Source organism: Dermacentor variabilis, chromosome 2 (genome assembly GCF_050947875.1).
Source record: "Dermacentor variabilis isolate Ectoservices chromosome 2, ASM5094787v1, whole genome shotgun sequence".
Taxonomy (NCBI): domain Eukaryota; kingdom Metazoa; phylum Arthropoda; class Arachnida; order Ixodida; family Ixodidae; genus Dermacentor; species Dermacentor variabilis.
Window position 1 is genome coordinate 112,032,942 of NC_134569.1, and position 27,746 is coordinate 112,060,687.

General features: G+C 47.2%; 2 protein-coding genes across 2 annotated transcripts; both read right to left on the minus strand.

Moving 5' to 3' along the window:
* LOC142570405 (sodium channel protein-like) lies at positions 1–9,457 on the minus strand. The gene is made up of 6 exons (XM_075678790.1): positions 9,281–9,457; positions 7,762–7,922; positions 6,330–6,682; positions 5,685–5,904; positions 5,014–5,094; positions 1–48 (listed from the first exon to the last, which is right to left on the minus strand). The coding sequence occupies exons 2-6, from the start codon at positions 7,885–7,887 to the stop codon at positions 1–3; spliced, it is 828 nt and encodes a 275-aa protein (XP_075534905.1). The 5' UTR covers positions 7,888–7,922; positions 9,281–9,457.
* Positions 9,267–27,746, minus strand: LOC142570406 (sodium channel protein 1 brain-like). Its single transcript, XM_075678791.1, has 8 exons — positions 26,856–27,746; positions 22,696–22,802; positions 20,948–21,126; positions 14,444–14,588; positions 13,577–13,723; positions 12,565–12,687; positions 11,062–11,283; positions 9,267–9,338 (listed from the first exon to the last, which is right to left on the minus strand). Exons 1-8 carry the CDS (start codon positions 26,971–26,973, stop codon positions 9,267–9,269), a joined length of 1,113 nt encoding a protein of 370 aa, XP_075534906.1. The 5' UTR covers positions 26,974–27,746.

Consider the following 27,746-nt stretch of genomic DNA (forward strand, 5'->3'; position numbering starts at 1 on the left):
TTACCTCTCTGCGGTGGGGAGTGCGTGCGTCTCGTCAGCGAAGGGATGCTGCGAATCGGGAAAAGAATGCAATATTACCCAAAAAAAAAAGGCGACAACTTGCAACAAATGCGCTTATTTCGTAGACCGCCTCATCTCGCGATAATGCAATAGAAATGAGGAAGCGCGCTTTTACTTGTGTAAAGCGTGTCGCAACTGTCTAGCGCGCTTCTGACCCCTGAACATCAGTGAAACATTGCGGAGAAGGGGTAGAAGGGACGAAAATATGAGAGAGATAGGAAAGAAGAGAGCACTCGGGAGCTGGCGGCTCTGCTGGCGCAAGCTGTTCTGCAAACATTAGAAGAAGCGGAGAGCCCGTTTGTGCGTCTGCTTTATTGCAGCATCATTTGGTTAAGAGCACTTGCGCCGCCAAAAATCGGGCCTCGCCCTGTATACCGTCCAGGTTAACCCCATTTGCATCACGTGCCTCGTGTGTGCACGCGACAGGTGGCAGCGTCAGCTCTTGGGAACTCATCTGCGCTCGCGGAGCGGTACACCCTGCGCGATTTTCAAGCAGTCGATACAGGCAGACAAGAAAAATTACCAATCTGAATATTTGATGAACCGAGCAGACAAAGCTTTGATACTATAAGGTTTGTTCCAACAAAATCCAAGAGAACCTATGTGAGGCTGATGTGAGGCTGTGAGGCTGAAGTAAAGCGACAGTCAAGCTGAGGTATCGGTCGCTTCAACGCAGACTGAGCGGTGAGAACGCAGCAAGCACAACGGCATGAGCCACCGTCACAACTAGAATAAGCCCCCGATGCAAAGTGCTTTCAAGATAGGGCGCGCGCGGTCGCGCAATGCGCAACTGCTGCCGGAGCACAACTCCCCCCAACATCCCCTCGCCGCAATGCGCGCGACCAAAGACCGCGTTTCCTCCCCGCTTTCCTCCCTTGCACGCGCGAGATTGAGCCGCGATCACCAGTGCCCCTCGGGTGCGGTCGCGCAATATGCAGTTGCTGCCGGAGTAGAACCCCGCCCTCCTCCCCATCCCTCCCCGCGCGAACTTTCGCGCGAAGGAAGTCGGCGCGTTTTCTCCCCGCTTTCCTCCCGCGCGCGCAAGATTGAGCCGCGATCGTCGGCTCCCCTCGCGCGCCTTCCCTCGCACCTACAGCATTCGGCCCACGGCGACGGTCCTATCGCCCTTGGACCTTATACGGAACATCACGGCGACGTAGACGGCAAAAATGCGCCTAATTGCTATCGCAATACAATGGCGACTTCCTACACTGGCTACACTCGTGTAGCCAGTGTAGGTAAGAAAAAATAGACCAGTATATGAGCGTTGTGCTCACGCTCAATATAGAACCACTAGCGTTCCTGCTGCGCTGGTGTGTGCATGCACTAGACTGAGAGGAACGGATAATAAACGTCAAGCTAACGTCATTAAATATATATTTACTGGGCGCCGACTAACGCCGACAGTTTCCCTTTGGTCCGCGACCAGGCGCGGCGCCACCGGCGGCTCTCCTCAACGAGCCAGCGCCCGGACGCCTATAAGCTGCGGTTAAACCTCCTTGGCCGCGGTGCGCAGCTCCTTCCGCCCAGCAGCAGTTGGCTTGCGTGCCGCGTCCCGCCAACACAGTCCAAGGCATTCGAGCACAACGCTAACCTTGTTATCTACGGAGCCAGCATGCAAGCGCTGGGATCCAATTTGCAAGTTGACAAGGAAATTTATTGGCCCGTAGGCACGCTTACAACTGTGGTATGAAAGTAAAGCGCAGTATAAGGTATAGCACATGTAATACATCATACTTGATGTAAACAAAACAGATTAGCAAATGAAATAATAAAAGGTGTCTCCTTGACACTGGCTTTGCCACACACAACAGCAACAACAACAAAACATCATTACAGCGTCCACGCAAAAGCATTACTCGCTGGATATAAACCGCTTACGTCTTATGAAGAGGAGAGAGGTGTGTGGTTAGTAAGTTAACCCTCTTTGAAGAGCCGTGTTTCTCCGATTATGCAGTGGGATCAGCCGAACTTTTCAATCTCATTGTCGCTTAACTATGCAAGATAATATGTACACATGAGCTGCGGCGCTGCTATCGCACGGTTGTAATTCATGTAAGCAAAAACCATTCTCTTCTGTAAAAAAAAAACGGAAAGCATGATCAAAGCACACTTTTCGCTGTGACCGCAGTAAGTCGGCCGTATGGGCCTTGAGCCTCACCGTTGAAGAGGCCGGTGCTTTAGATGTTTCGTTCGATGAACCGAGCTTCTTACAAAAAAAAATGACTAGTGAGAACCACACGGACAGCATCGAAGACACATTTCTTAGCAAATCTATCTTAACATACTCCTCGGGAACCTTGTATCTGCACATGATATATTCGGCAAGACGTGTATCAGTATATCTGTATTTTCGATACATCCTGCGGAGTGTCGTGTATCTTAAGGTGCAAGATACACTCACAGCAAAATTCATGAAGACTCTTAGAGTAACGGAGGCAAACTATTGGGGGCATTTAAAATTTATTCTAAGAGACGACCACTTCGTGCTATGTTTTATAACCAAGATGATTGAGAATATTGGACGCTGTGTTGCACTAGCATTAACAATTATAAAATTTTACTACATTAGTTGCTTTTTTATAGTGGTCTATAAGTACAATGTTGCAACTGCAGAATGGAATTCAAGGTAGTTCTCATATCACGCCATGTTGCTGGAAGCTTCGTGCTCGGCACCATAGAACGCAGGCAAGAGCTTGCGCGTACAAAGAACGCGCTGATAGCACACAATTCCGGGAGCGAGGGTTGCGTGGCGTTGCGGCGATGCCCTTTCCCCTCATGCACCATCTGGCGCGCCAGTGCAGCACGATGTGTTCCCTTTCGCCCACTCTGGTCCATCGGGATGCGCACGTGACGGGACGTCGCAGTCAATCGGAATTTAGGTTCCGTTTCGCTGCTACAGACGCCGGCTTTGTAGCTCAATGGACCATTTGATGTTTTCGCATCAAAATCCATGTGCGTTAGCAGGGGAAGTTTGAAAGGAAGGAGATCAGCTGGGGGAATATAAAAATATGCAAGTAAACACTAGTAATGCTTGTTTATGCTTTTATGCTTGTTTCTTTATCTGTATCCCCCCCGCTGTAATGCCTGAATGGGCGCTGAGGGTACTAAACAAACAAACAAACAAACAAACAAATAAATAAATAAATAAATAAATAAATAAATAAATAAATAAATAAGCTTTCAGGTGCCCCTAGTGGAGTTATGAGAAAAAAACAATGTATCGGTGTATCTTAAGATACAAATAGATACATATCGAATAGAATGAATTGGCTAGTTATCTTGTATCTGTTTCTGAAATGCTTATCAGGGGTGCGATCGGAGATGGTTGTTCGGCGCGTTCGTTCGGTTACCGGCGCGCGCGATTGGCCTACTCCGCGCCGTCGTCACCAGCCGCGGGGCGCCACCCCCTTTTTGGTGACGTCAAAATGACGACACGCTCCTGTCAATCATCCGCCCACCGAGCATTTCGTCCGAACGCGACAGGAGTTGAGAAGTTTGGAGCGATCATACGGCTTCGCATGGCGCGTCTGGTGGATTGGATTGGATCCAACAGGCGGCCTTTTCGGCTGCGGTATGGCACGTTTGAATCCAATTCATAGTTTAATTCTAGAAAATGGCGCTTCCGTTGGAAACTTCGGTTGTTGCGCTGGCGTTTCTAGAGGAAGGAGGAGAGCGGGTGGCGGTGCGAAACGCGTTTGAAGAAATGGCAGAAAGTGAATTCCGGCGTCGTTTTTGTTTCTCGAAACAAATAATTCGTTGGTTGTACAGAGAAATCGACAACATCATCGGTGCCAGCGAGCCACTGGGATGTTGTCGCTGCCTCTTGAAAAGTGCGCCACTCTTCCCGTCTTTTTTTTTTTTTTCCTTCTCGCTCTGCGCGACACCACCTAGGGACGACGCAAAGAACCTAATAGTTATAAATTGCAGTAGTCACACGTACTACTATTTGAAAACGTGTTTGGGCTTGAGAAGAAAAACTACATTTTTTTAGACAAAGATTTCATTCAATTGGAAGACGAGAAATATTTGGCTTTGTAGTATACTGTTTGCAAGCAGACGACAAACGACGGAGGTAAACTTCCGGGGAGGTCACCGCTTCCTGATTGGCTGCTCTCTCCGCCCCGCTGTCACAAATTTTACATACTGCAACTTTGTGACGTTGCAGCAACTGAACAGAACGCGTATCGAACAAAATATCTCCGATCGCGCCCCAGCTCAGTATACTATATCTATATTATGATACACTTGAATATTACATTTGCCCAGCCCTGGCCGGAACTCTGACTCCTTTCTATCGAGAGCGGCAAGCATGGCGGTTAAGCCAGCATAGTAATAATTAGTCTGTGTTGGTTAGTACTTGTATTTGCCTAAACTATGTCCTCCTGGCTCGAAACGGCGTTGTCATTTCACAGATTGACGAGTTTCAAAACATTAATTGCGTTATAAGTTCAGCAATTAGTAGTGCTTCTAGTTCTGCATTCGCGTAGAGTCTTAGTGCCCCCTGAGTTAAGGAATATAGGATTCCTAAAATATCTAAGCCATTAAAGACAAATAAAGCACAGTGAATAAAGCCGAAGAAACGTTTGAAGCCACAATTAAGCACGAAGATCATACAAATCCATGTATTAAACATCATTCCCTTGCTATCTGAACAATCTCAGCTGCATACTTCCTTCTAGTACACTTCTACGAGGAAACTATTGTTGCAGGTAGGATCATCTGACAACACAAAATTCCGAATATTTGAAGGTTTTCTGTCAATCTGCGTGTTACACACACAAAAAAATCATAGCGTGATTATCTGCAGATGTATCTGAGGATTTGGCAATGCTCCTTTATGTGCTCAGTTGGTACGACGCCTTGTCTGGTAGCGTTGGGGAACGCAGTTTTCGCTGCTACATCATCCCTTGCTCCACAGTCAGCCCTCAAGCATCAATAACGGGGACGCACCCACAAACGCTTCCAGCTATTCTTGCACCAGGACTTGCAGCTGCACACCATCTTCTCGAAGAGGATCTCTCCGGGCGAGTTCTGTGCCAAGAGAAAACAAGAGCTGCTATGAACTAACGCTCCTAAAATCTCTTCGCACATTTCAATGCCATAATCACCGCACGCGTTCTTGTGTGGAATTTCTACATATGTTGAACCAATGTAAGCATCAAGAAAATTGCTGGTAAACAGCAGCGTCAGTGCGCAACAACACTAGTACGGACTTTGTCTGCGCTGTCCGACAGGCACTTCTGAGTCAATACAGACAGAACAATCAAATCTTGTCTAGATCACGCTTGCTTGCTTGCAGAAATATAAGTTTAATAAGTCATAATAGTGGCGCAAATCAAAGGTACTCGTTGAGACGCCGACGTCGTTTCCTACGAATGTCACGTTTCTACCTTTCTACCACGGAAACTTGAACCTTTGACCGATAATTTGTCCAGCTGTGACAAAACTTGTTCCGTCACGAAGAACGACGACGTCAATTTTCATTTAGTTTGAACGCGCAGGACGTAAGTGGCCAGAGAAAACCACGTGTGCGTCTCGTGATGTGCAGCATAAACTGATTCAATTTTTTCTTGCGATGACCTGGAAACTGGCGAGTCGTGTATCGCCTTATTCCGCCTCACCCTCTCGACGATCCTGTCGACGTTGAAGCTGCTGAGCAGGAAGGCGAGAAAGACGTTGAGCAGCACGTAGTTGCCGACGAAGAAGACACTGCTGTAAAAGGCGACGCATCGGAGCCTGCCGTGGCCCTCGTGGAAGCAGTTGACCAGCGGATCGAACATGTCGCCGCAGAAGAGGCGCACCATGAGCAGCACGCTGTGCAGAAAGTCGCGGCTGTTCCACCTGCGCGAAAGCAGAATCGGCATCGGATAACTAATCGATTTCTTATCAACTCACTACGTCGTCGGCTTCACTAAACGCTTAAGGACAGGGTATATACTCCAAGGAAACTTGGGCTATAGATAGCTTTCATGCGACGTCACGGACGCACCTCTCACTGCGCTAGTACCCAAAGATGGCGGTTACGATGACGTCAATGCATTGTATTACCCCGCGCACACTGTTTTGCCTATTGACGGTGACTGTTTTTGACCGGTTTATCACTGTTATCGCTTTGTCGTTCGACATAAGATGGGCCCATCGTGCTTTCATGCTGTCGCGTTTCTTGATTACACTCCTCCTCGACGTGCTAGTACCTAAAGATGGTAGTACCCGCGATGACGTCTGTGCAAACTATCTATAGTGTCGATCGCAGGCCACTCGCTCACCGCGACTGCGGTTCACGGTCTCCGGAGTCGAACAGGTCTTCGGCGGCGACGGCGAACGCCACGACCACGAGCATGATGACGAGCAGCAGGTTGAGCAGCGGCTTCAGCAGCGAGAGCATCATGTTGAGCATGTAGAACAGCGTGTCCCACGTGCGCGCCACGTACACCAGCCGGAACAGCCTGAGAAAGCGCGTGCGGACGCCCAGCTCGTAGCGGAGCAGCACCAGCAAGTCGGAGGTGATGCTGCAGACCACGGCGCCCAGGTCGAGAACCGAGAACTTCTTGTGGAAGAAGGACCAGCCACGCGCGGATAGCTTGATGGCCATTTCGACGGAGAAGGCCACGCTGGCCGCCTGCGGTGATCGAATTGCCAGCTAGGTCGCAACGCCAGAGGTCAGAAAGCTTTGATACAGAGCGTGGGACGTTTATAACGCATAACATAGTGGCTTCAGAGCCTTTCTTACGGCCCCGGATAGCTCGTGTTGTCCTGGGAGCGGTTACGTTTGCGCCATCTGCAAGAGCTTTCTCCTGAATGGTAAAATTGCATAAAATTGTGGGATTTTACTTGCCAAACTACGAACTGATTATGAGACAAGCCCCAATAGAGAATACGGATGAATTTTGACTATTAGGTTGTTTTTTTTTTCAATATGCACCCAATGCGCGGTATACTCGTGCATTAAAGTTTTTGTGTCCTGCCCCCATCGGAATGCATCGGATAGAGCCCGCGATTCTCCTGAATGTGAGCTGCCAGATATATAGGCGCCGCGACTTGATGCTCGTGATTTGTGCCAGGAATATGGTTGGCGCAGGGGGTGGGGAGGGAGTTCACACGTAACGACAAGGTATACAGTCTGTGTCAAACGTTTCGAAGCCACTCCGCGAGTGACTAATCGGTCACAGAACTGTCGTACCATGCACGTCTGGTGTTCAGAGATCCCCTGAGTGGGAGGAACACATTCCCCCTAAATTTCCGGCAGTTCATGGCGACGAAAGTTCCACGTGGTCGCCAGCACGCTGCCTGCCGACAAAGACGGCCACCGGCGCAGACGCTTCGCGACTTTTGACAGACTGTGTACGCCATGTTTCACGCTCTCTGAAATTGCACACTGCCGAGACTCATCGCGATGAGAGTGAAATAACCGGCAGTAGCGCAAGGCAGCACTCAAGCAGAGGCGTTAGAGGCACTGGCCGGCCGCTCTGACCCCTTATTCTGTGCAAAAATATGTCCCTAACCTGCCCTCCTCCCTCCAGCAGACAGCGCAACGCGTGACTCCAGAGCTCGCGGCTACCATGCCTTGGATGGCGGTTGCCGTGCACGACACAGCCGTTGAGCTACAACTCCCGATCATATCCAGCACCTTCATGCCATCGCGTGTCGTGTGTCTGCTCTGCGAAGAGTGCTCCCACGTGCATGATGCAGCCGACGTACCATGTTTCCCCAGGTCAGCATGCTCTTGAACTGGGCGTTGGCGTAGCTGCCATCCAGGGCGAGGAACAGGGTGCTGAGGATGATGAGGGCGTGGATGGTGAGGTCGAGGATTGGGCTCTTCTCCATGGCGAGGCACACCAGTCGGACCGTGGCCCAGTCCGCTGCAATACAGACCGCGCTATTCGACCGGTCACCGGCTCGACCACTTCAAAGAAGAGCGCTCCCGGGCAAGCGCGTCGGGAGACGCAGTGAAAGGATTCTCTATGTTGAAATCGACACGCGCGCAAAGCGTCAGTGCTGATAGTGCTTCACTTCAAGACTAACCAAAAAAATGGAAACAGCAATTCATTTAAATCCCCAACTGAATTTTAACAATCTAAGGAAAACACGGTAAACTGTGATGTCATCCGTTCAAAACCATACTAACCGGTGCTGTGCATTAGCTCTAAATCGATAACATACGCTTCTAAAAATAATTGACGCGTTTTGCAAACGGTGCCTCAGAAGGCACGGCGAGAGCTATCTGATCATCGTGTCACTTTGCCTGGACCATCTACGCCGCACAGCAGATTTTCATTGCAGCCTTTCGAAGCGCCGTAGATTTGTCACATCCTACATATTTACAAGTTCAAGTGAAAAATCAGACTGCCACTTGTGTCAAATGCTACTCTGCTATTGACAAACTATGAAGGACTCACAGTTCATCATACATAAGTCGCTGAGCGCATATGCAGACGATAGCCTTCACGACCTATATGCCAGAATCCCCGTCGCAAGAAAAATGACTTTTCGATAACAAATATTTGTGCCGACATTCTATAGAAAGTCAGACGTCGCATAGTGAAATCTTCAGAATTATCTAGAGACAACCTGCAAACATCTGGCTTTATACTGTCTGTACACAGATTTCTTTCGTTTGTAAGTTTATGGACTTGTTTCATTCGAATGTCTGCGGATGACTGCTTTGCGTAGATTATATAATATATATATATATATATGGCAGTACAGGCGCAGATAACCATGCGACTGATGTCCTAGCCGAGGTAGAGAGAGGAGTTGGCCATGTCATCTAACACGCGAGCAACGGAATAGGTGCCGCCAGAAGGGTGACGCAGTCTAGAACGTGCAACAATGAAAGCCCGAAATTGCCAGGCATTGTACGGCGGTCGGCTGACGCAAGAAAAATGGCAATCGGAGATCGCTGGGAGAAGCCTTCCGTCCCCACAGTGGACATATAGGTACGCTGATGGCGAGGCTGTTTCTAAACGTATATGCTAAAGGAAAGTCAACAGGAAGGCAAGACAATCCAATGGATATTCTTTTATTTTGAGGCATATAAATTAATAAAAAATAAAATCCTCTGGACAGCTTGCATACTTTCCAAGTTGACCGTTATATGTTTTTCGCAGTGTAAGCAGGTGCAATATGCCTTCCGAGTATTATATGGGCTTTCGCCAAGTAAAACGTCCTTGACTTTCGCCCTGTCGCCAGAAGCAGCGCGCGCTCTAGGTCATCTTACCTCGGAGAGGGATGTCTGCTCGGACGCCCGACGGCTGACCTTGGGCGCGGGCGGCCCCCTGCGTGGAAATACAAACGCGAGCGTCGCAATTCGCAGGCTTCGGCGCACAAGCTTGCTACGCTGTTTTACAACGTTTCAACGAGCGTACTGTCGACGAGGGGCCCTGGCGAGGACCCGTCGTGTAGGCGAAACGGAGGCTTCAGGCCAACGCTTCTCTTGATGGGCCGCTGTCGGTCACTTTCAGGACAGACGGTTAATCAACTTGTCATTCTTTCCGTCTCGTATCTGGTTAAGGGTAACGTTTTGCTTGCTCAAACAGATACCACATTTTTAGCTAGGCGTACGCTAATTAATATTCGAAACTTTCGAATGGCGAGTCGAATATTGTACTATTTGTTCGGTCTTCGAATAGAATGGCCACTATTCGTTAATACGAATACTTTCCGACAGTTTTTTGTTTGAGTATTTCACTAGCCAACTGCGCGCGACCCAAAATAAAGATGAAGCAGAAAGTGCGCTGAACTTCATCCCGGAGGCCACAACAGAAATAAGCATGAGAAGTTACGTAGATGAGCGGGCCACGTCGTTCAGGGAGGCAGACTTTTTTCGGCTAGACTGATTATCCGCATCCTGCGAAGGTTCCTGCGTGTGCCAACAAGTTTCTTATTTCTCCCTAATACTCCATTCGTGCTTTTAATACACAATTCTTCGTAACGTCCAACGTAATGACAGAAACTTGATAATGTCAATATAAAAACGTGTGAACATTGTTTCTATTAACGGTGCAAGTGGCCGTTGGTTATTCGAAAAGCTATTCGGAAAGTGTTCGATTCGATTCGCTTCTCTTGCACTGTTCGATTCGCATTCGACTCGGGGTGCTATCCAGGACAGTGTCATGCGTCGCCACGTTGGCGTTTTGAGCCAATCAGAGAAGCCGTAGCAGCCATTTGAACCAGTCACACAGAACAAAAGATGGCGCATTCGACAGTATGGCTGAATTTGACGGCGTCCGAAATACACAGATGAAAAAAAAAAAAAGAATCTTAGGAGGGAGCGTCGTGTGACAATCCTAAAGGCCAGTCATTAAAGAAATGCAAAGAAAAAGAAAGGGGGGGGGGGGGTATCATGGAAAAAGCACCCAAGCAAAAGGTGTTGTTCTATTCACCGCGTGACTGCGCTGCAGGATTCGTCGTCCCGATTTTCTGCTGCGTCACTCGTATACGGCCGCATTTGAAGCCGGAACGCGTCGATAATCGTGCGGACGCTCCGGAACTGGCGTCGCCTTCGAAACTGCAACGCTGTTACGGCTGTATCGAGGCGAGCACGTAAATGCATCGGCTGCGGAGAGCACAAAGCCAGCGAGACGGGCTGCTGCATTTGAAAGCGGCTTGCAACTATGGCGTGCCAACGCGTCACTCAAACCATACCGCGAAGACGAGGTGCGTACCATACCCACCATACCACGTAGACGAGGTGCTTCTTTTCAAACACGCGATGTGCGCATTTCGCCTCGATTCCTCGAATGAAAGCGGGGAGGGGAAGAACGGCGCCGCACGGTCAGAGGACGTTGCCTTGCGAAGGCTGAAGTCATTCTGAAGTCCGAATGCCTGAAATCATTCTCGCTCCCAGTAGTTTCTTTCCTCTATCGCGAAACAGCACCCGCGGCCTCGTTATAGTTACTATTCCCACACCCATAGTCGTTTTTTTTTTTTTTTGAAAGCTGGAGTAAATACAGCGCCGGCTCTATATCTTTCCAGATCTCGCGTATTCAAGATGCGTACCACCACCGGTGCCGCTGCGGCGGCGATCGGCTGCTCGTACGCCTCGTCGGACTGCGACCGTCGCGTGGCCGCGGGCGGTCGGAGCGTGGCGGCCCGCAGCAGCGGCCGGGGCGCGTTGGCCGCGTCCGTTACCATGTCGGCGAAGGCGCCGAATCCCAATTCCCGAGTCAGGGCCTCCCCTTCGCCGCGGCGAAGCCGCTGCTTGAAACGCAGCTGTCGCACCTGCGACAGCAAACGTGCGCAACACTTAACACAGACTGCGGGGGCAAAAAAAAAAAAAAACCGCGCGCTAAATCTCAGGAGCGAGGGCTGCGGCTCCTTCGATAGGAACTGTTAAGGTGCATTCGCAGTCGCCGTTGTGTGTTCCCGCCAAGTAAACGGCACTTTTGGGAGGAGAGATAAATTAAATCGTCGTTTTCTGTATGGTACATATCGTTTGTTCATGGGACTCCTGCTTCGTTTATGTGCCGCTTCGAGCGGAGACGAGTCCCAAACGCTTGGAGATGAAAGTGCTCGGCTCGAAGTTCAGTGCAGACGAAGTCTGTAGGCATTTTACGGCGTAATTTGTTTTTGCGTTGTATACTACAGCTGAAAACATCTTTCGTCCAATAAAATTCAGTTGTGAGTATGCGCGCGTTCTGTCCATTTGTCCTTATGTTGTCCGTGTGCTTATAGCGCAGTAACCCCCATATTACAAGATGAACTTTCCTGTTCTTTTAATCTTTCCGTCCCCTTTTCCCTTTCACCAGTGTAGGGCAGCCAACCGGGCTCAGTCCTGGTTAACCTCCCTACCTTTAATTTATCATTTGCTCTCTCTCTCTCTCTCTCTCTCTCTCCAGCAACTAGCCCAACATGCCCCTCTACTGTATGCATAATCAGTGTGTACACGTCATATCAGACGGGGAGCTATCGCGGTTTTCTTTACGTTCCGTGACAAACATACGGGGTTGGAACTGGCCTGAAAATTTTTTGACCAACCGAGGAGGGTTGATTGCGAGATAGGATTACAAAATTTTCTGAAATCCCTCCGACGTCGTGTGGAACCAACTCCGATTTTCCTATTCAAATATATGTAGAGCGCAGAAATACTCAAATAGGCAACTGCTGAGCAGATGTGAATAAAGTTTGTTGACACCGAGGGAGAAATTTAAATTCTAGCAACTCTAGGAAGCGGCATTCCGATTTAGGACTTCTGTTTTTGTTTTTCCAAACATTGTCGAAAATCGGTAAGGTTCGAAAAAAATAAAAGAACGAAGTTTACAAACTCGTTGCCTGCACTAAAAACAGATAACGCAGTGACGTCGTAAACTGCATATGCTATAGCATCGGAAGTGGCCAAATGTGATACACGAATTTACAGCTCGCGTAATTTTTTTTTCCACCGTGTTTACGAGAATTCCTACTCGAAATTTAGTGGTGCACATCATAGTGGTGTACAATACATTATCTCTGTCGGGGGGGGGGGGGGAGAGCAGGGGGTATCGCGCGATGCGTGAGGCGTACCTTGTGCACGGAGGGTATCTGCGCGAGACTGACCAGCGGTTGGACGTACAGGTGGTCTACATTCACCTCGAAATCACAAATTTCTTGGAACAGAGTCAAGTCCATTAGGGATCCCTGCTCCATCTGCAAAAGAGAGAAAGAGAGCGTAGGTGTCAGTCGCCGTGGCCGTTTTCCGCTGTACGAACTTGCACGTTATAAAGTTTTATAGGTTGCTCTGCAAAATTCACTGACGACTGGCCTACAAATTAAGTGATACTCTCGACTCTTGCAGTTCCTCACAGAGGGGAAAACACACAAAAGTTGTCGTGCTGCGGCATTGCGGGTATCACTGAGAGCACTAGGTTGAGCGGCAAAGAAAATCTGGACGTGTCCGTGAGACCACATTGTTCCGTCGTCATGAGAGACCAGAAATTCTCACCTTTCCTACGATAAAAACGAAGCCAAAAATACATTCGTAAGAAGCGTTTGCGTCCGTTTAAAACAACAGTACGATTTAAACTGTACGGGGCGATGGCAATAGGACGACACTGAAGACGACGACATTGACAAAGGAAACAGCCACGCAGCGACAATGGCACGATGACAACGAAGGCGCCAGTACAACAACACCGGCGGCATGATGATGACCCTTCATTGGCTGGTGTCTGAACCTGTAGTTCCGCCAACTTCACTTTTTTGAACAACTGGGAGCTGGAACCAACTCCCAAAAGAGATAATGAATATAACCGATAACAGCCTCTTTTTTCATTTATTAATTTTGTATTGACAATGCCACTTGATATCGTGTTTTGTATTTTGCGTTGATATTTTAGTGATCTTGTATTGATTATGCTATGGGATATTGTATTTATTATTTTTGTTTCCCTGGGGCCCGCCTCATTAACCCAGCTATTATTTCTTCAAACCATGTTGACTTTGTTTATTCGCTCAGGTTCCCACTATACGTTAATTTTACTCTTTCTTTTATTTACCCGCCGCAGTAGCACAGTGGCTAGGATTCGAACATGCGTACCTTCTGCTTGCGAGCCCGCTTGAGGTTGTTCTCCCCGACGTAGGTGTGCACGGTGACGGCAAGCATGAGGTTGATGAGGTACGCCGAGCCGAACATCACGGTGCACAGGAAGAGCGGGAAGCAGGCGGGACCGACCGCCTGCAGTAGCTGCGCGGACAAGGAACAAAAAAGGAAAAGCACAGTGAATGATGCGGCTCTATCCTGGCAAACGTAAAGAACAGCGCACACAAGGAAACAGAGAATGAAGTGGGGAGCAGAGAGTTTACGAGTGCATAGTAAATAGTGACATGACGCTCGTGAGTTGGCGGAGTCATAGCGTGGTTTTGCGTACGTATGCTTCGGGAAAGCGCTATCGGCTGGTGAGATTGGCTTATATTCCGCGCCGACACAGTCGCGGCCATTTGGGTGTTCGACTACATGGCACATCCTCTACTGGCGCTTACAGAAACTGTGGCGTTTCCTTTCTATACGGTTGCGTACTTTTTTTTCCCTCAGTGCCAAAGAGCACTGCGCGCAATGCCAAAAGTAAGAAGTTCAGATTGGCGCTTCTTACGCTGAAGAGAGATCAAATAAACTGTCTCGCCGTACAAGTAATTTAAGGGTTATTAATTGCGGGTTTCGACGTTCAACGCTTCAGTCAGCGGGCTGCCAATGATCGTCCACGAAACGCGTTTTGAGCGCACATCACTGGCAGGCGCGCGCGCACACACGATCAGCTTCACGCGACTTTTGCCCCCCTGTAAAGCGTGCTTTTTTGCACAATGAGTAACCATGCAAAAAAAGCGCAGATGCAGGAGACGCGCTCCGCAAAAGTGTTTGCGCACTTGAGGCGAGGGAAATGAGAAAGTGGGCAGCGGTGAGACGCACCATGTTGTACGGGATGTTCCAGTTGTCCAGGCTGAATATGTTAAAGGTGGTGAGCACGGCGTCCACCACGTTGTCGTACGAGGGGAACACCCGTCGCTCTTCCACCACGTCCACCGTCACACACGAGAAACCTGGTTCGCAAGTGCTGCGAACACAGCGTGCAATGCTCTCAGTGGTGAAGGAGCGTGAAAACAACGAAAGGATTACAAGTTAGTGACATTTCCGCACCGTTTCGCACTATTTTGTAGCGCTACTTCGACTTTTAGTGACCGCCCGGCGCGCATGCTAATGACCACGAAGTTACTAAGCTGTTAACCGTTCGTGTGCCCCGAATTCGAGAGTGCACTTGCCGCCTGTGGGCCTCATCAGAATGGCTTGACAAAACCGCTGTAATCCGTCTAGAGTCTCGCAGTAGAGTTCCTTTATGTAATGTTTCAAGTCTCAAACCAAACGCTAATCTCTTCAAAAGCGTGGCAGTTTGGGCGAGTTGGTATGTCATGACTGTTACCCCTACGCATTACCCCTACCTCCTTCCTTTTTTGCTATTTCTGAGCTGCGCTACAAGCCTAAAACAGCTAATCTCTTCAGTCTTGAAGTGTCTAAAGAACTAATCGCGACTAGTCTCCCTTTACAGAGGAACAGCGCATAAATCTGGAGACGAAGTGAGGCGCAAAGAAAACACACACGGCACTGTCTTCTTTGTGCCTTCTTCATCTTCGTTGTATTTCTGTGATGTTGCCCTGTACCACGAATAACCAGAAAGCCAAACATGGGAACACGTCTCTCTCCAACAAGATTTAGCGTTCACCCCTTGCATGTTCCGTCATTACACCTGCTGATCGGCTTTCACAGTGTATAAATCATTCCAAAGCCGTTGGAACCCTGCTGCCGCTGGAACCCTGCTGCCGTTGCAGCCCTGTTGTATGTACGCGCAAACTATTTTTGTTATTGCTGTTGCTGCTGCTGTTGTTGCTGCTGTTGCTGTTGTTGTGTTGTTCCAATAGCGAGCGACTAGAATCATCGGCCCAGTGAAATGAGGAAGTGAGCCCATGACATGAGTACCGACACAGTTATAATGGCATGGCCGATGGCCAGCAGATACGAGCGCAACTCTTAATTTAACATCAAGCAGAGGTTGTCTGGCTCCAATGTGCGTCTTTATAGCTACCTTTCTTCGAGTGGTCTAGCAGTGTACGTCATGGTTCCATTGCTAAAGTGAACAGCATATTAGTATTTCGGGACTGATTACAACCTAGGGTGCTATAACGTAAAACTATTCCAAACTTTTCTATTCCAATTCTGCCATCAGCCCACCGCGATTAGTCAAAAACTTTTCTGGACCACCCCCACTTCACCTGTCTGTCACGCGACGTCACGAAAACCACGATAGCTCCCCAAATGATATGACTGATATGATATGATTATGCATAATTTGACCGAACAAAACAAAATTAGTTATTTCTGATTCGACGCCTTTTTGCCATTAGCCCTCGGCTATTGGTGAAAAGTTTTCGGGCTGCACCCACTTCATCTGCCTCTCACGCGACGTCACAAAACCGGAAAAACATACCGCATCAAAGTGACCCGTACGCGTTAAAGATGCATTAATATGCCGAACAAAACTGAATTTTTTTCTGAATAGCCGCAGGCTGCCCCGTTCCGAAGGTAATAAAAGATGGTTGCCGCCGATCGCTCCGGCACTCGCTATTCGGCCCTGCCGGAGAGCATGGGTTTATTTGCGTGCAGTAAAATTTTTTGCGTGGCCGTGCAACGTTTTTGAGAACTTTCGACGCGTTTACGACCTCGTTCAGCCAATTCTTCTTTGCTGAGTATCCGTTTTAGCGTCATTCTTAAGCTTCCGTTGCATGCCGCCGCGATAGTCGACGAGCCACCGCAAGCTAAGTAAAGGAAAGTGGACCAATCGCAGACGCTGGCACCACCCTCTTCATCCGGTTATCGATATTCAGTGCAGTGGCTCGGCCCCATCGAATCCCTCTCCACTTGAGCATGCTCCTCGCCTCTTGTGAGTCAATTAGATAAGACAAGCAGCTCAGTGCAGGGGATGTTATTCGTTTTCAAGCAAACAAAAGTGACCTCTTGTGAACGAGGGGAACATTTGATTGGTTTGTTCTGACAACCCTGTGGGTGACCGCCCGATGCTTGCGTCGCGGTTACGCAAACTTGACGTCAGGATATTGGAATAAAAACATATTGGGATAGTTTTACATTATACGGCCCCTAGTTTTGACACAAACGCCTCGGCCTTTATTTCCCTTAGTACAAGTCAACAACGCGTCACATCGAGCACTTTTTCCCCCTTTGAAGTTTATTTATTTATTTATTTCAGATACTGTCAATCCCAGCGGGATTTTTACAGGTTGGGCATATATTATACACTCACAAATAGCGATAAAAACAGGTTTACATGATTTCAACAATATTTGCAATCGACACGAAGCAGATATACACATATAGTAGGAAATAAAACAAGGGTACATTTCATTTGGCAAAAGGGGGTGAAATTACATAGGCAAATACAATGCTCATACAGATTTCATTTTATACAATGACTTGAGTGGTGTTATTTCCGGCTAACGTAATCTAATTATTGCACAACAGCTCTTCTACAAGGGTTATAAATTTCGGCAACGATGTGTTAGTCGTTATGAAGGGGTCCAGGCTATTCCATTCTCTTATTGCAAGAGGAAAGAACGAATATCTAAAACAGTCAGTGCGAAATACATATTCTTTAGGTGTTAATGAATGCTTATGGCGGGAAGGTCTGGTGTCAGCTAGGGATATATAAAACGAAGTATTTATTCGTAATGCATTGTGTATCAATTGGAACAATAATTTTAGTCTTGCGAGCTTGGCGCGGTTTCGCAGAGTAGGAATACCGGCTTGTTTTAGCAGTTGGGTAGGTGAATCGCTATTCTTGTATTTGTTAAAGATGAATCTAATTGCCTTTCGCTGCACTCCTTCTAGTTTGTTAATAAGCTGTTGTGTATAAGGAAACCAAATTGTGTTACCATATTCGAGAACTGGGCGAATAAATGCGTTGTATGATAGCAGTTTAATTTCCGGTGGCGCAGCTCGAAGTCTTCTTCTGAGGAAGAACAGCCGTTTTAAAGCAGATGGTATGATACTGTTAAGAGGAAGCTTTAGCTCGGGCCCAACTCCGACGCGGCCTATTCAAATACATGTAAAACGCAAAAACCTTTTTATGAGATAACCCCTGGACCGATTTGGATGAAATTTGTTGCATTTGAAAGAGAAAGTTAAATTCTAGTGACTGTTGGAAGCGGAATTTCGATTTAGGGCTTGAATTTTCATAAAACGATTTTCAAATATTTCACCGTTTGAAAAAAATAGAAGCACGAAGTTTACAAGTTGATAGCTATGCATCAAGAACTGATATCGCGGTTCTGTAAACGGCAACCATTAGATCATTCAAGGCGGACAAATTCAATATGTCATCTTACATCTTACATGAATTTGTTACGTTGGTTACAACGGTTTTGCAAAAGTTGTATTTCCCTATGATTAAATTTTTTTATATTCATGTGTAACATATCAATTTTGTCCGCTATGAATGTACTTTTAGATGCAATTCACAAAATTGTATTATCGTTCTTAGTGGTTGAGTTACAGAGTTGTAAACTTGATAGTTTCGTTTTCAGAAAATTTTTGATTTTCGCCAATTTTTAATAAAAGATTGACGACCTAACTCAAAAATTCAAAACCAACAGTCACTAGATTTTAAGTTTTTCTTTTAAATGCAACAAACCTCGTCAAATTTGGTGCAGTGGTTGCCGAGAAAAACGAATTCTCCTTTTACATGTATTTAGATAGGAGCACTCGAGCTAAAGCTTCCTCTTAATATGAGATTCCCATCTTAGGTCATGTGAAATGATCAAGCCAAGATATTTAAGCTCATAAACTCGGGTGAGCGGTATATTATTGATTGTGTATTCGAAGTCTGACCTATGTTTTTTGCGGGTTATAGATAAAAAGGCAGTTTTTTTAATGTTCAGCTCCATCTGCCACTTTTTACACCACTTCACTACATCGTGAAGGGCGCTGTTTAAATCAACGTGGTCATCCATAGAGTTAATTTCATTATAAAGAATGCAGTCGTCGGCAAAAAGCTTCATTTTAACGCGGATGTTAGAGGGTAAATCATTAATAAAAATAAGGAATAAAGTGGGAGCAAGGACACACCCTTGAGGCACCCCCGATGTAACTGGTACAATGGAAGAAATTTCATTGTTAACAACAACATACTGAAACCGGTTGGTTAGGTAATCTTCAATCCAATTGACAATAGAACCATCGCCTAAAGTTGTTTTCAGTTTGCTGATTAGTTTTCGATGGGTTACTCTATCAAACGCCTTCGAAAAATCTAATGCTATTAAGTCAACTTGTTTTTGATTATCAATGCTTTGGGATAAGTCATGCGTTACTTCAAGTAATTGGGTTATTGTTGAAAGTCCCCGCCGGAAGCCATGCTGGATAGGCGATAATATTGCTGCTTGCTCTAGATAGTTCGTGATATGCTTTAATATGATATGCTCTAATAATTTCCCTACAGTGGACGTTAGCGATATTGGTCTGTAATTACCAACATCACTTTTGCTTCCTGCTTTATGAACGGGGATTACTTTCGCTATTTTCCATTCCTTTGCAAGGCTACACGTTGATAAGGATTTGTTAAATATTAGATGTAGATATTTCGCGTTGACTTCGGCATATCTTTGAAGAAAAGTGTTGGGAATATTGTCCGGGCCGTTTCCTTTTTTTGTGTCTATTGATAGTAATAAGTTCAGGACTCCTGACTCAGTTATCCTTGGCATGCCTAGTGGTCTCTGGTTGTAGTGATTCACCTCCGGAATGCGACCATCGTCAGCAGTGAACACAGACTGGAAGTATGTATTTAATGAATTTGCAAAACTTAAATTTTGTTCCTGAGGATTGAGAGTGTTGCTTTGTTTTGGGGGGCTAAGATACTTCCAAAACTTTCCAGGGGAATGCTTTAAAAATTTAGGAAGCGTAACTGAAAAGAAATGTGCTTTCGCTGTACTAATCTTTGCTTTCATTTCATTGACAGCACACGTGAGTTTACGTTTATGTTGAGGGCCTTTTTTTGTTTTGAGCAATTGTCTTAGTCGCTTCACTTTGCGCTTTGCATGAATGACATCACGTGTTATCCATGGGTTATTTTTATTAGTTTGTTTGGTTCTTATTGGAATATAGTTATTGATGCAGTGGGATACAATGGCTTTAAATCTTTCCCATATTGCGTCTATATCAGTGTCTGAAGAATTAGCGAGTTCTTCAAATGACTGATACTCCAAAACTAAGTAATTAGCTATGCTTGAGTCGTCAGCTTTTATAAAGTCTGGATAACTAGTTTGGGAAATAGAAAGATTTGTTGCGGCCTGAATGGGAGTAGTGCATAATGTTAATTTGTGATCTGATATTCCATCTAGCACTGCTAAGTTAGTTTTATTGATCGAAAAGTGGTTGCTCAGAAAGATGAGGTCAAGAATGTTGGATGCATTGCCTTGAACACGTGTGGGCTCGTTGACAACTTGTGACAAGTCAAAACTAAGCATAATATCAAAAAGAATTTCTGAACAAGGAGAGCGATAACTCATGGTTGGCCAATCGATATCAGGAAGGTTGAAATCCCCGAGAAGGATCAGCCGGGATTTTGGTACATGAAGTTCCATATACTGATATAATGATGTCACTACGCGTTCATCAGTCGAAGGGCTACGGTATATACAACCGACACTGATAGTCGTTGCACCAAAACTAAGTTTGCAAAAAAGTGCTTCAGCATTTTCGACTTCTGGTAAGATAGTGAAAGGAATTTTTTTATTTATTAGTAAAGCAACTCCTCCTCCTCGCGTTAATCTGTCTTTGCGCACAATCACATAGTCGGGTGGGGCTATTTCTTTGTCCTGTATGTCATCTGTAAGCCACGTTTCTGTAATCGCCATAAAGTCGGGCTCTAGGCTGATAAGAAGAGACTCTAGTGCGTTAAGCTTATTCAAGATACTACGCGCATTTACGTTTGCAAAGGTTATTTGTTTCGTTTTTGGGGCGGTCGGGGGCGTAGGTGTGGTCCAATTCCTTCCTGGTTTTTTTGGCCTTTACTCGCATTTGTCTGTGCCTTTACAGGTACCCGGCAGTTCTTTTCTTCATCCCACTGGAACAATTCTCCGTTGATTCGGACTTTATCGTAAACGAGCGCCACCTTTGCACCGGAATCTTTCATTGATTTTACACTAACCCACAGTTTTTTCCTTATATCGCGTACTCGGACAGAGAAATCTTCACTGATCGCGTATTCAGTATTTTTAAGTTTGCGACAGTTTTTTAGCACAAGTTGACAGCACAATCAAGTTATGTTAGTCTGAATACCAGTTACGTGTTCTCCTTAAACGCGGAACGACTCTGGGAGTGGGACCTAGCGTGTTTCGAACAGACTGCACGTACTAGGCAGCCAGCAGGTTCCCGCAGGCGAAGCCCAGCCGGTCGCGGTCCTCGTCCTCGTCCACGCCCGTGCGCATCCAGAAGGTACGGTTGTTCGCCATGCGCCTGTACAGCTGCGCGTCCACCACTCCCAGCCTCTCCTTGCTCACCACACAGCGCCGCTTCAGCACTGACATGAACATCTGCGCGAGACAAGAAAAGGGCGCGGCGCTGTTAGGGCCGAGCTTGAGGCGCCGCTAGCTTTCCTATTGCACAGGACTTTGCAGCTATAAGCACATAACTTTTTCCACAATTTACCATGGTTTCGTCACGAAATAAAAGTTGCCACCAAGGAGGCCAAGAGGCCAGCAGTCAACCAGAGCATGAAATGTATAAGAGATTCTGAAGCGGTCTGTTGTAAATGGGAAATTAAAGTGAAGCATATTTATTTAAGCATTTATTATTCGGAAAATAAAAACAAATGAATAAATGTGAAGGACAAAACTGCGCGTCTTTACAACAGAACGCACTCATTATACTGCAAACATTTCGACAAACGTAACTGCCCCGTTGGGTCAAAATATGAAGTGAGAAATCTCTACATAGAGAAATCGAGATGTAATAGATTGAATGTTTCGACGTTAACTTGGCTCCCACAACGGGGATTATATGAAGGATGGCAAAATGGTGACCCCGGAAAAGACAAGAAGGTGCCGTAGATGGACTCTGCTCGTTTTCCTGGTGTGCCTCGGTGGAATTGTTCGAGCACAGATAGCTAAGAGAAACTGGCGTGTCACACATTCCTCTGCTCCTTGTCGCAAAAGAGCTCGCCCTGTACCTAAACAGCGGATGCTGTCTGCTGTTCGCTGCGCGCGCATCCGTTCCGTTGGCGCCGCCTTTAGCGTTCAGCATGTGCGTTGCAAACACGGCTCATTTACTGATAAAACAATGCGTGTTACGCGCCTCGGTCTAGCACGTTCAGTGCGCATGAGTGCGCCAAACGAAAGAATGCAGCTCGCCACCCTTAAGCACTTCCCGCCGCTTGCACTCGACAAACTGAAATAAATATGTGATAATTTACACGTTATCGTTGACGCATGTGATCTTCAACATCATCTGTTTACTCTAAATACTGTGCCTTGGTACCTTGTTGCAAATGTTATTTGGTTTTGGATGATTCGTCAAAACTTGTATCTGCCGTTGATTGGGAAACATCGGCTTTATCAAGCCCTTTATAGGTCGTATTCATTTGTTTCTCTGTCCCTTCACGACATTTTTCAACATAGCGTAATAATTATATAAAAAGAACTGTTTTATTGTGTCATAAATAATTTTCCTTGATTTGCTTTGATTAGTGATTCGCAGACTTCCGATGGCTAGTCGTAATCGTACGCTGTTAAACTGGCTCTCCGATGGAGCACTGAAAGATATTTAAATGAAACAAAGAACTGTTCCGATATCGCTCTCGAAGATGTGGAGCTTTAATAATACTAATATTTGGGGTTTTACGTGCCAAAACCACTTTCTGATTATGAGGCACGCCGTAGTGGAGGACTCCGGAAGTTTTGACCACCTGGGGTTCTTTAACGTGCGCCTAAATCTAAGCACACGGGTGTTTTCGCATTTCGCCCCCATCGAAATGCGGCCGCCGTGGCCGGGATTCGATCCCGCGACCTCGCGCTCAGCAGCCCAACACCATAGCTGTGGAGCTTTCGTACAATTACATGTATACGCATGAAGCAAGGTGCGTGGAAGTGGCACCTGTTGCCTACCTGCAGGCCGAAAGTGGCGAACACCCAGATGCAGAACAGCAGCAGCACGATCAGCTCGAGCATGCGCGTCGTCGCCTTGATGATGGTGTTCACTATGTCCCGAAGACCTGCTCGGGGACAACGAAATCGGATTAGACTGCGCACGGCTCGGCGAGTGATCAAGTAACCTTCTGATTTATCAATACTTTTATTCGCGACTAATTTCTTCGCCATGAATTGAGGCCACGTCAGCAAAATCAGGCAAACGTCGGCTCATGACGTCACCGCTTTGCTTTCTCAAACAGCGAGGTTGGTAACGACAGACTGAATTACAATGCTCCCATTAGCCAGCGTGTCTCAGGGCAGAGGCTACCCACGCGCTGCAGTTCGAGCCAGCGGTTCATGTAGACAAGTGAATAGGCTCACTGCAGCTGGAGTTTTGATTGCGTGTGAGCAAGTTTATAGTGCTTCACGTGCGTGTACTCGAGAAAGGCGTCGCTGACGTAACAGTAAAGGCATGTGTGCATTGAAACTGCGCGGTTTGTTTTGTTTTTCTCCGAAATTTATGAACAAGATGCACGAATTTTAGATTTCAGCTAACGTACGTGTATCCAGAGATTCTACTAACCGATTAATTAATCATTTGAGAAATGTCGATTGATCGGGTTAAAACATTTAATTGGTGCCCAGCCATACTTCGAGGCGGTCTGTCGACATGACCGTTACACCCATTCGAAATGGTAGCTACACTGCAATCGTTTTTCAAGCTTATGACATCGCCACAGAAACCTCACGTTTCTCTTCAACTACAGAACCTCAGGGCTTATTACTGTGCCACAAACAGCCACTGTGCTTAGAAGTGGCTGTCACACACGTCTTTATGACTGAAAGGCTGTCCTTCCTTCAGCTAAGGGTAATTTCGTGGGACCAACAAAAACAAGACGTTGTCAACAATGTACGAAAAAGTAAAGCCCGAGAAGGGAGCCAGTGTTTCCGACAAGGAGACTCGTTTTCTTCCCGTTGCCGAAACGTCGTCTCCACGCAGATACTTCCTTTGTTCGGCCCGCTGTTTATCAATTCACTGCCTCCGTCTTCCTGCGACGCCGTTGTCTTCTAAGGACGTAATGAAAACGTGAAAATACATATTCATTTCTTTCTCGGTTACGCCGAGAGACAACATTGTTCCTTCATTACCTCCCCCGAGAAGAAATTTCTCTTGACAGATTACTAACGGCAGCAAACAACTTACGGCGTATGCGCTGCATAAAAGAATGTAGCATGCATTACAATGGCGTCGAAGCTAAGAAAGTCATAGTAGTTATGAATGCAAGAAACGTAGTTTATTTTGTGTGCATCACGATCATGAAGAGCAAGCGAAAGAGCAGCGCACCACATGGTGATTGCCGTGGAGAGGAACCTACTACAGTGCCCGCGCCCGCTAAAATAAATTATCAACATGGCAGCCAGTCGCGATTCCCTTGATTTTACAGAAATTTTGTCCTTTGTTGCAACGTTGCATAGCGAGGGTCTTGACTCGTACTAGTCTTGTTGCCTTCAGTTAGCGTACACGAGGGTTTATTGACCAGCCGCCTGCTCCTAAGTTCGCGTACTACGTGATGCTTTCAGCTAATTTAAAAGGAAAGTCTCCGTCCGCCACCACGGCTGCGAGTGGCACTGCAGCCAACACTCCCAGGGCTAGGTTTGTAGTGCACGTGCACAAATACCCAAGAAAACGACCGGAGGGACAGCCGCCGCCGTTGCGCAATCGTCAGAGCATCGCTCGCGTAATGCGGAGGTTGTGGCTTCGGCTGCCACCGTCGGCAAGTCGTCCTTTCGTCCACTTTCATTTCACGTTTCCTTATTATTTCTGCACTACGGTTAAACCGCAGTTGAATTGCCCTATGCTTTCCCTCGTTTCATTGTCGGATGGCTTTATATGGTTGCGATTTACAAAAATAGAGCCCCTTGGTACCTCTTTGCTCGTTGGGTATACAGAATAGGGAAGTACTCGAGACGAGAAAGAGCAGATCTGCGCCGAAACTTTTAGATTTCTGACAACCCGACGAGCTAAAAATACACCATAACAAAGTTCGTGCGCTACTTGGCAGTCCACTTTAATATGTTTACAACTCAGTATCGCGATTTTTTGCGTTGTACGTTTCTTAGCATGGATTACTCAACCAGGATGTCTGCGCTAATTATCGGATTAGGGAAGAGGCGGCAGCCCCAACCACATAAACAAACCTGTTTGTACAAGACCTTCCGTTCTTTCATCTTCTCGAGATATGTAAACACGCACAAAACGCACCGCGGCGGCTAGAGGATGGCATTACCGGGGACGAAGAGACGACGCCATGCCAGGCTGTGTTGACACGGAAGTAGCGAGACTATTACGCTAATACGCCCAGTTCGCGTGTTGCTTGCGAGCGGCAAAAACACTCTCATTTAAGCACCCAGCTTTGCGCAGTGGCGCCTTTGCTGTGGGCGCTTCCCCTCCCGTCTTCCTTCTAAATACATTAAAGAGCGTCATAAAAAACGCCCGACGATTACGGTGCTCCCTAATGCGAAATTTGAGAGCAGCCGCACACGTATTTTCATTGCGCGATATATTGAGGCATCGCACAGATCACCGCACCGACTACCAGAGTCACGACGCGCGGCGCTATATATAGGCAGGCCACACAGTTGCCGCTTTCCTGCAACTGATGTTTATGCAACCGTAACATTTACCGGAAAACACTTGCGGCGAACGCTATGTGCGAAGGCGAACTTTCTGTTTCTTTTTTTTCTTTCCCCCACACGGCCGGTGCCGCGGATACGCAGACGTGAGCGCCACCTGGCGGTGCTTCAAGGTGGCTTCCTGCGCTTCCCTCATCGTGATTCCACTGTACCCTCCTCCTCCGCTTTCCTCCTCGCGCTCTCTTCGCTCTCGCCGCAATTCATCCCCCGCTGCGCTCCCCGTTCCCTCTTTCTTCTTTAGCTGTGCTCGCTTGCTCGGTTACGCCGCCGAGGCACGCCGACGCTCACCGCAGGATCGGGCGCCTAAAAAAACTGAGCTCTAAAACGCAAGTTTATAGGTAAGACAGCGTTCAAAAAACACGGACGAAGAAGGAATGTGTAAAACAGGACGGCCGCAGTGCGTGTTACAGATGTTGCGCACGGCCCTTCTGCACTACAGTTGTGTGTCGTGCCCGTTAGGCCTTCGTACTCTGCATAAAGAGGTACTGATGAGTTTGAGTTATGCTGTATTAATAGTTGCAATTACATTGTCCTTCCTCTTTTATTGCGATAGCAATTATATGGACACGACAGGCGCATTTTTGCCGTCCCCGTCGGCTTCGGCGTCGCCGTGACGTTCTGTGTAAAGTCCAAGGGCGATAACACCGTCGCCGCGCGCCGTGTGCTATGTGTGTGAGTGAAACCATGCTAGGGTGAGCCAGCGAGGGTGAGCCGGTGAAGGTGGCTCAAGCTCGAGCTCGCGAGGGAGGGAATCGGGGAAGAAGTGCACCGTCTTCCGTCACACGCAAGGCACCGGGGTGAGTATGCCTAGTGCGTGACGGAAGACGGCGACGGTTACTTTAAGGCGTAGCCGCGCGCGCCCTACCTTGAACGCCATCTGCGATGGCGTCAAAGTGCGACGAGTGTGGATAGCTTCGTGTGTGCTGTGTTCTCGCCGCTTAGTTCGCGATGAAGTGAGAGGCAGCATGAAGGCCAATTCGCTCGCTGCTGCTGCCGCGTTTCCTCACTCCGGCGTTTTGACAGCGAGTGTGCGCGGTGATCGAGTGAGATGAGTTCACGCTTGCTTGTGCGCGCGTGACACCATGCTTGTTGATTTAGTTAGTAAGCGAATGTTTGCAAGATTGTACGGCCGATAAAACTACTATCCTTACTTCGTATAGCTGTCTACTAATTTGCTATTGCAATCGATGCTTCGCCTTTCGGGCGAAACTGCGAATTATTTATCGGCATTCGTGTGGCACATTGCAGATAGATAGGTATGTTTATATCGCCCCTGTTTCTAGGCATTCTGAAATATTGTTGAAAGTCTCATCGAACTAAACCAGCCCAAACCAAAGTTGCATATTGCAAGAAACGCACCTGCAATTGCTGATCCGCACTTTCAGGCCGCATAGCATACGGGCGACAAAATATTATAGTAAGCGGATACACTTCAGGCGTACCTAAAAAGATGGTGAGCACCTTGAAGAGGCGGAAGGGCCGAAATGAGCTGAGCAGCTGTAGCTGGGCGCCCAGCCCGACGGCAGCGCCCAGCAGCTCGATCGCCCTGCGAGGAGACATGATGATGACGATGATGAATTGATGATGATGATGATGGTGGTAATTGTGGTGATGATTATGGTGATGGTGGTGGTAGATGATAGTGATGCCATGATGATGATGTGTTTTGTGGCGCAAGGAGTAGGATAAAGAGACCTGCAATCAGTAGCTGTATATATTTTTAAATATATATTTTTATTATGTATGGAAATGACTTTAGTAAAGCGCGGTATGAATACAAAAGTTATCTTACGAAGCAACGACAAAAAAAAAAAAGGTGTTGCTGTGCTACTAGTTTACGAGTAGCTAGGATGCCCTTCGCTACTAAATCGATAGTGGTGGCGGCATGTTGCAGTTCAAGGAAGCTATGAAAGGCGCTAGTTGTTGGCTGTTCATTACAGTTACCACCGTTTCATAAGTACGTCGCGTGTTACAATATAGATCACTTATAATTGTGCGCGCCCCTCGTTCGTCTGTGTGTTCTCTGTTCACGGCGTTTCGGGCTTCCGCGTCACACACATGGGACAATAAGAAAAAAAAATGTGGGCGTACTGCACGCAAGAATGTTAAGGCGAAATTTTGTTAGCCTCTTAAAATTTTGTTAGAGAAATCAGGCCACGGTGAACAGTCACGGTGTCGGCCGGATGCCGTGGCCCACACCCAAAAACCAACCTGGCTCACTCCGAAAATACACTCAAGGTGGATTAAAGTGTATTGAAAAATGGATTAGGGTGGATTAAGGTTGACACAAATTAGAGCAAGGTGAATTACGGTTGAGTTTTAATTTGAGGTGA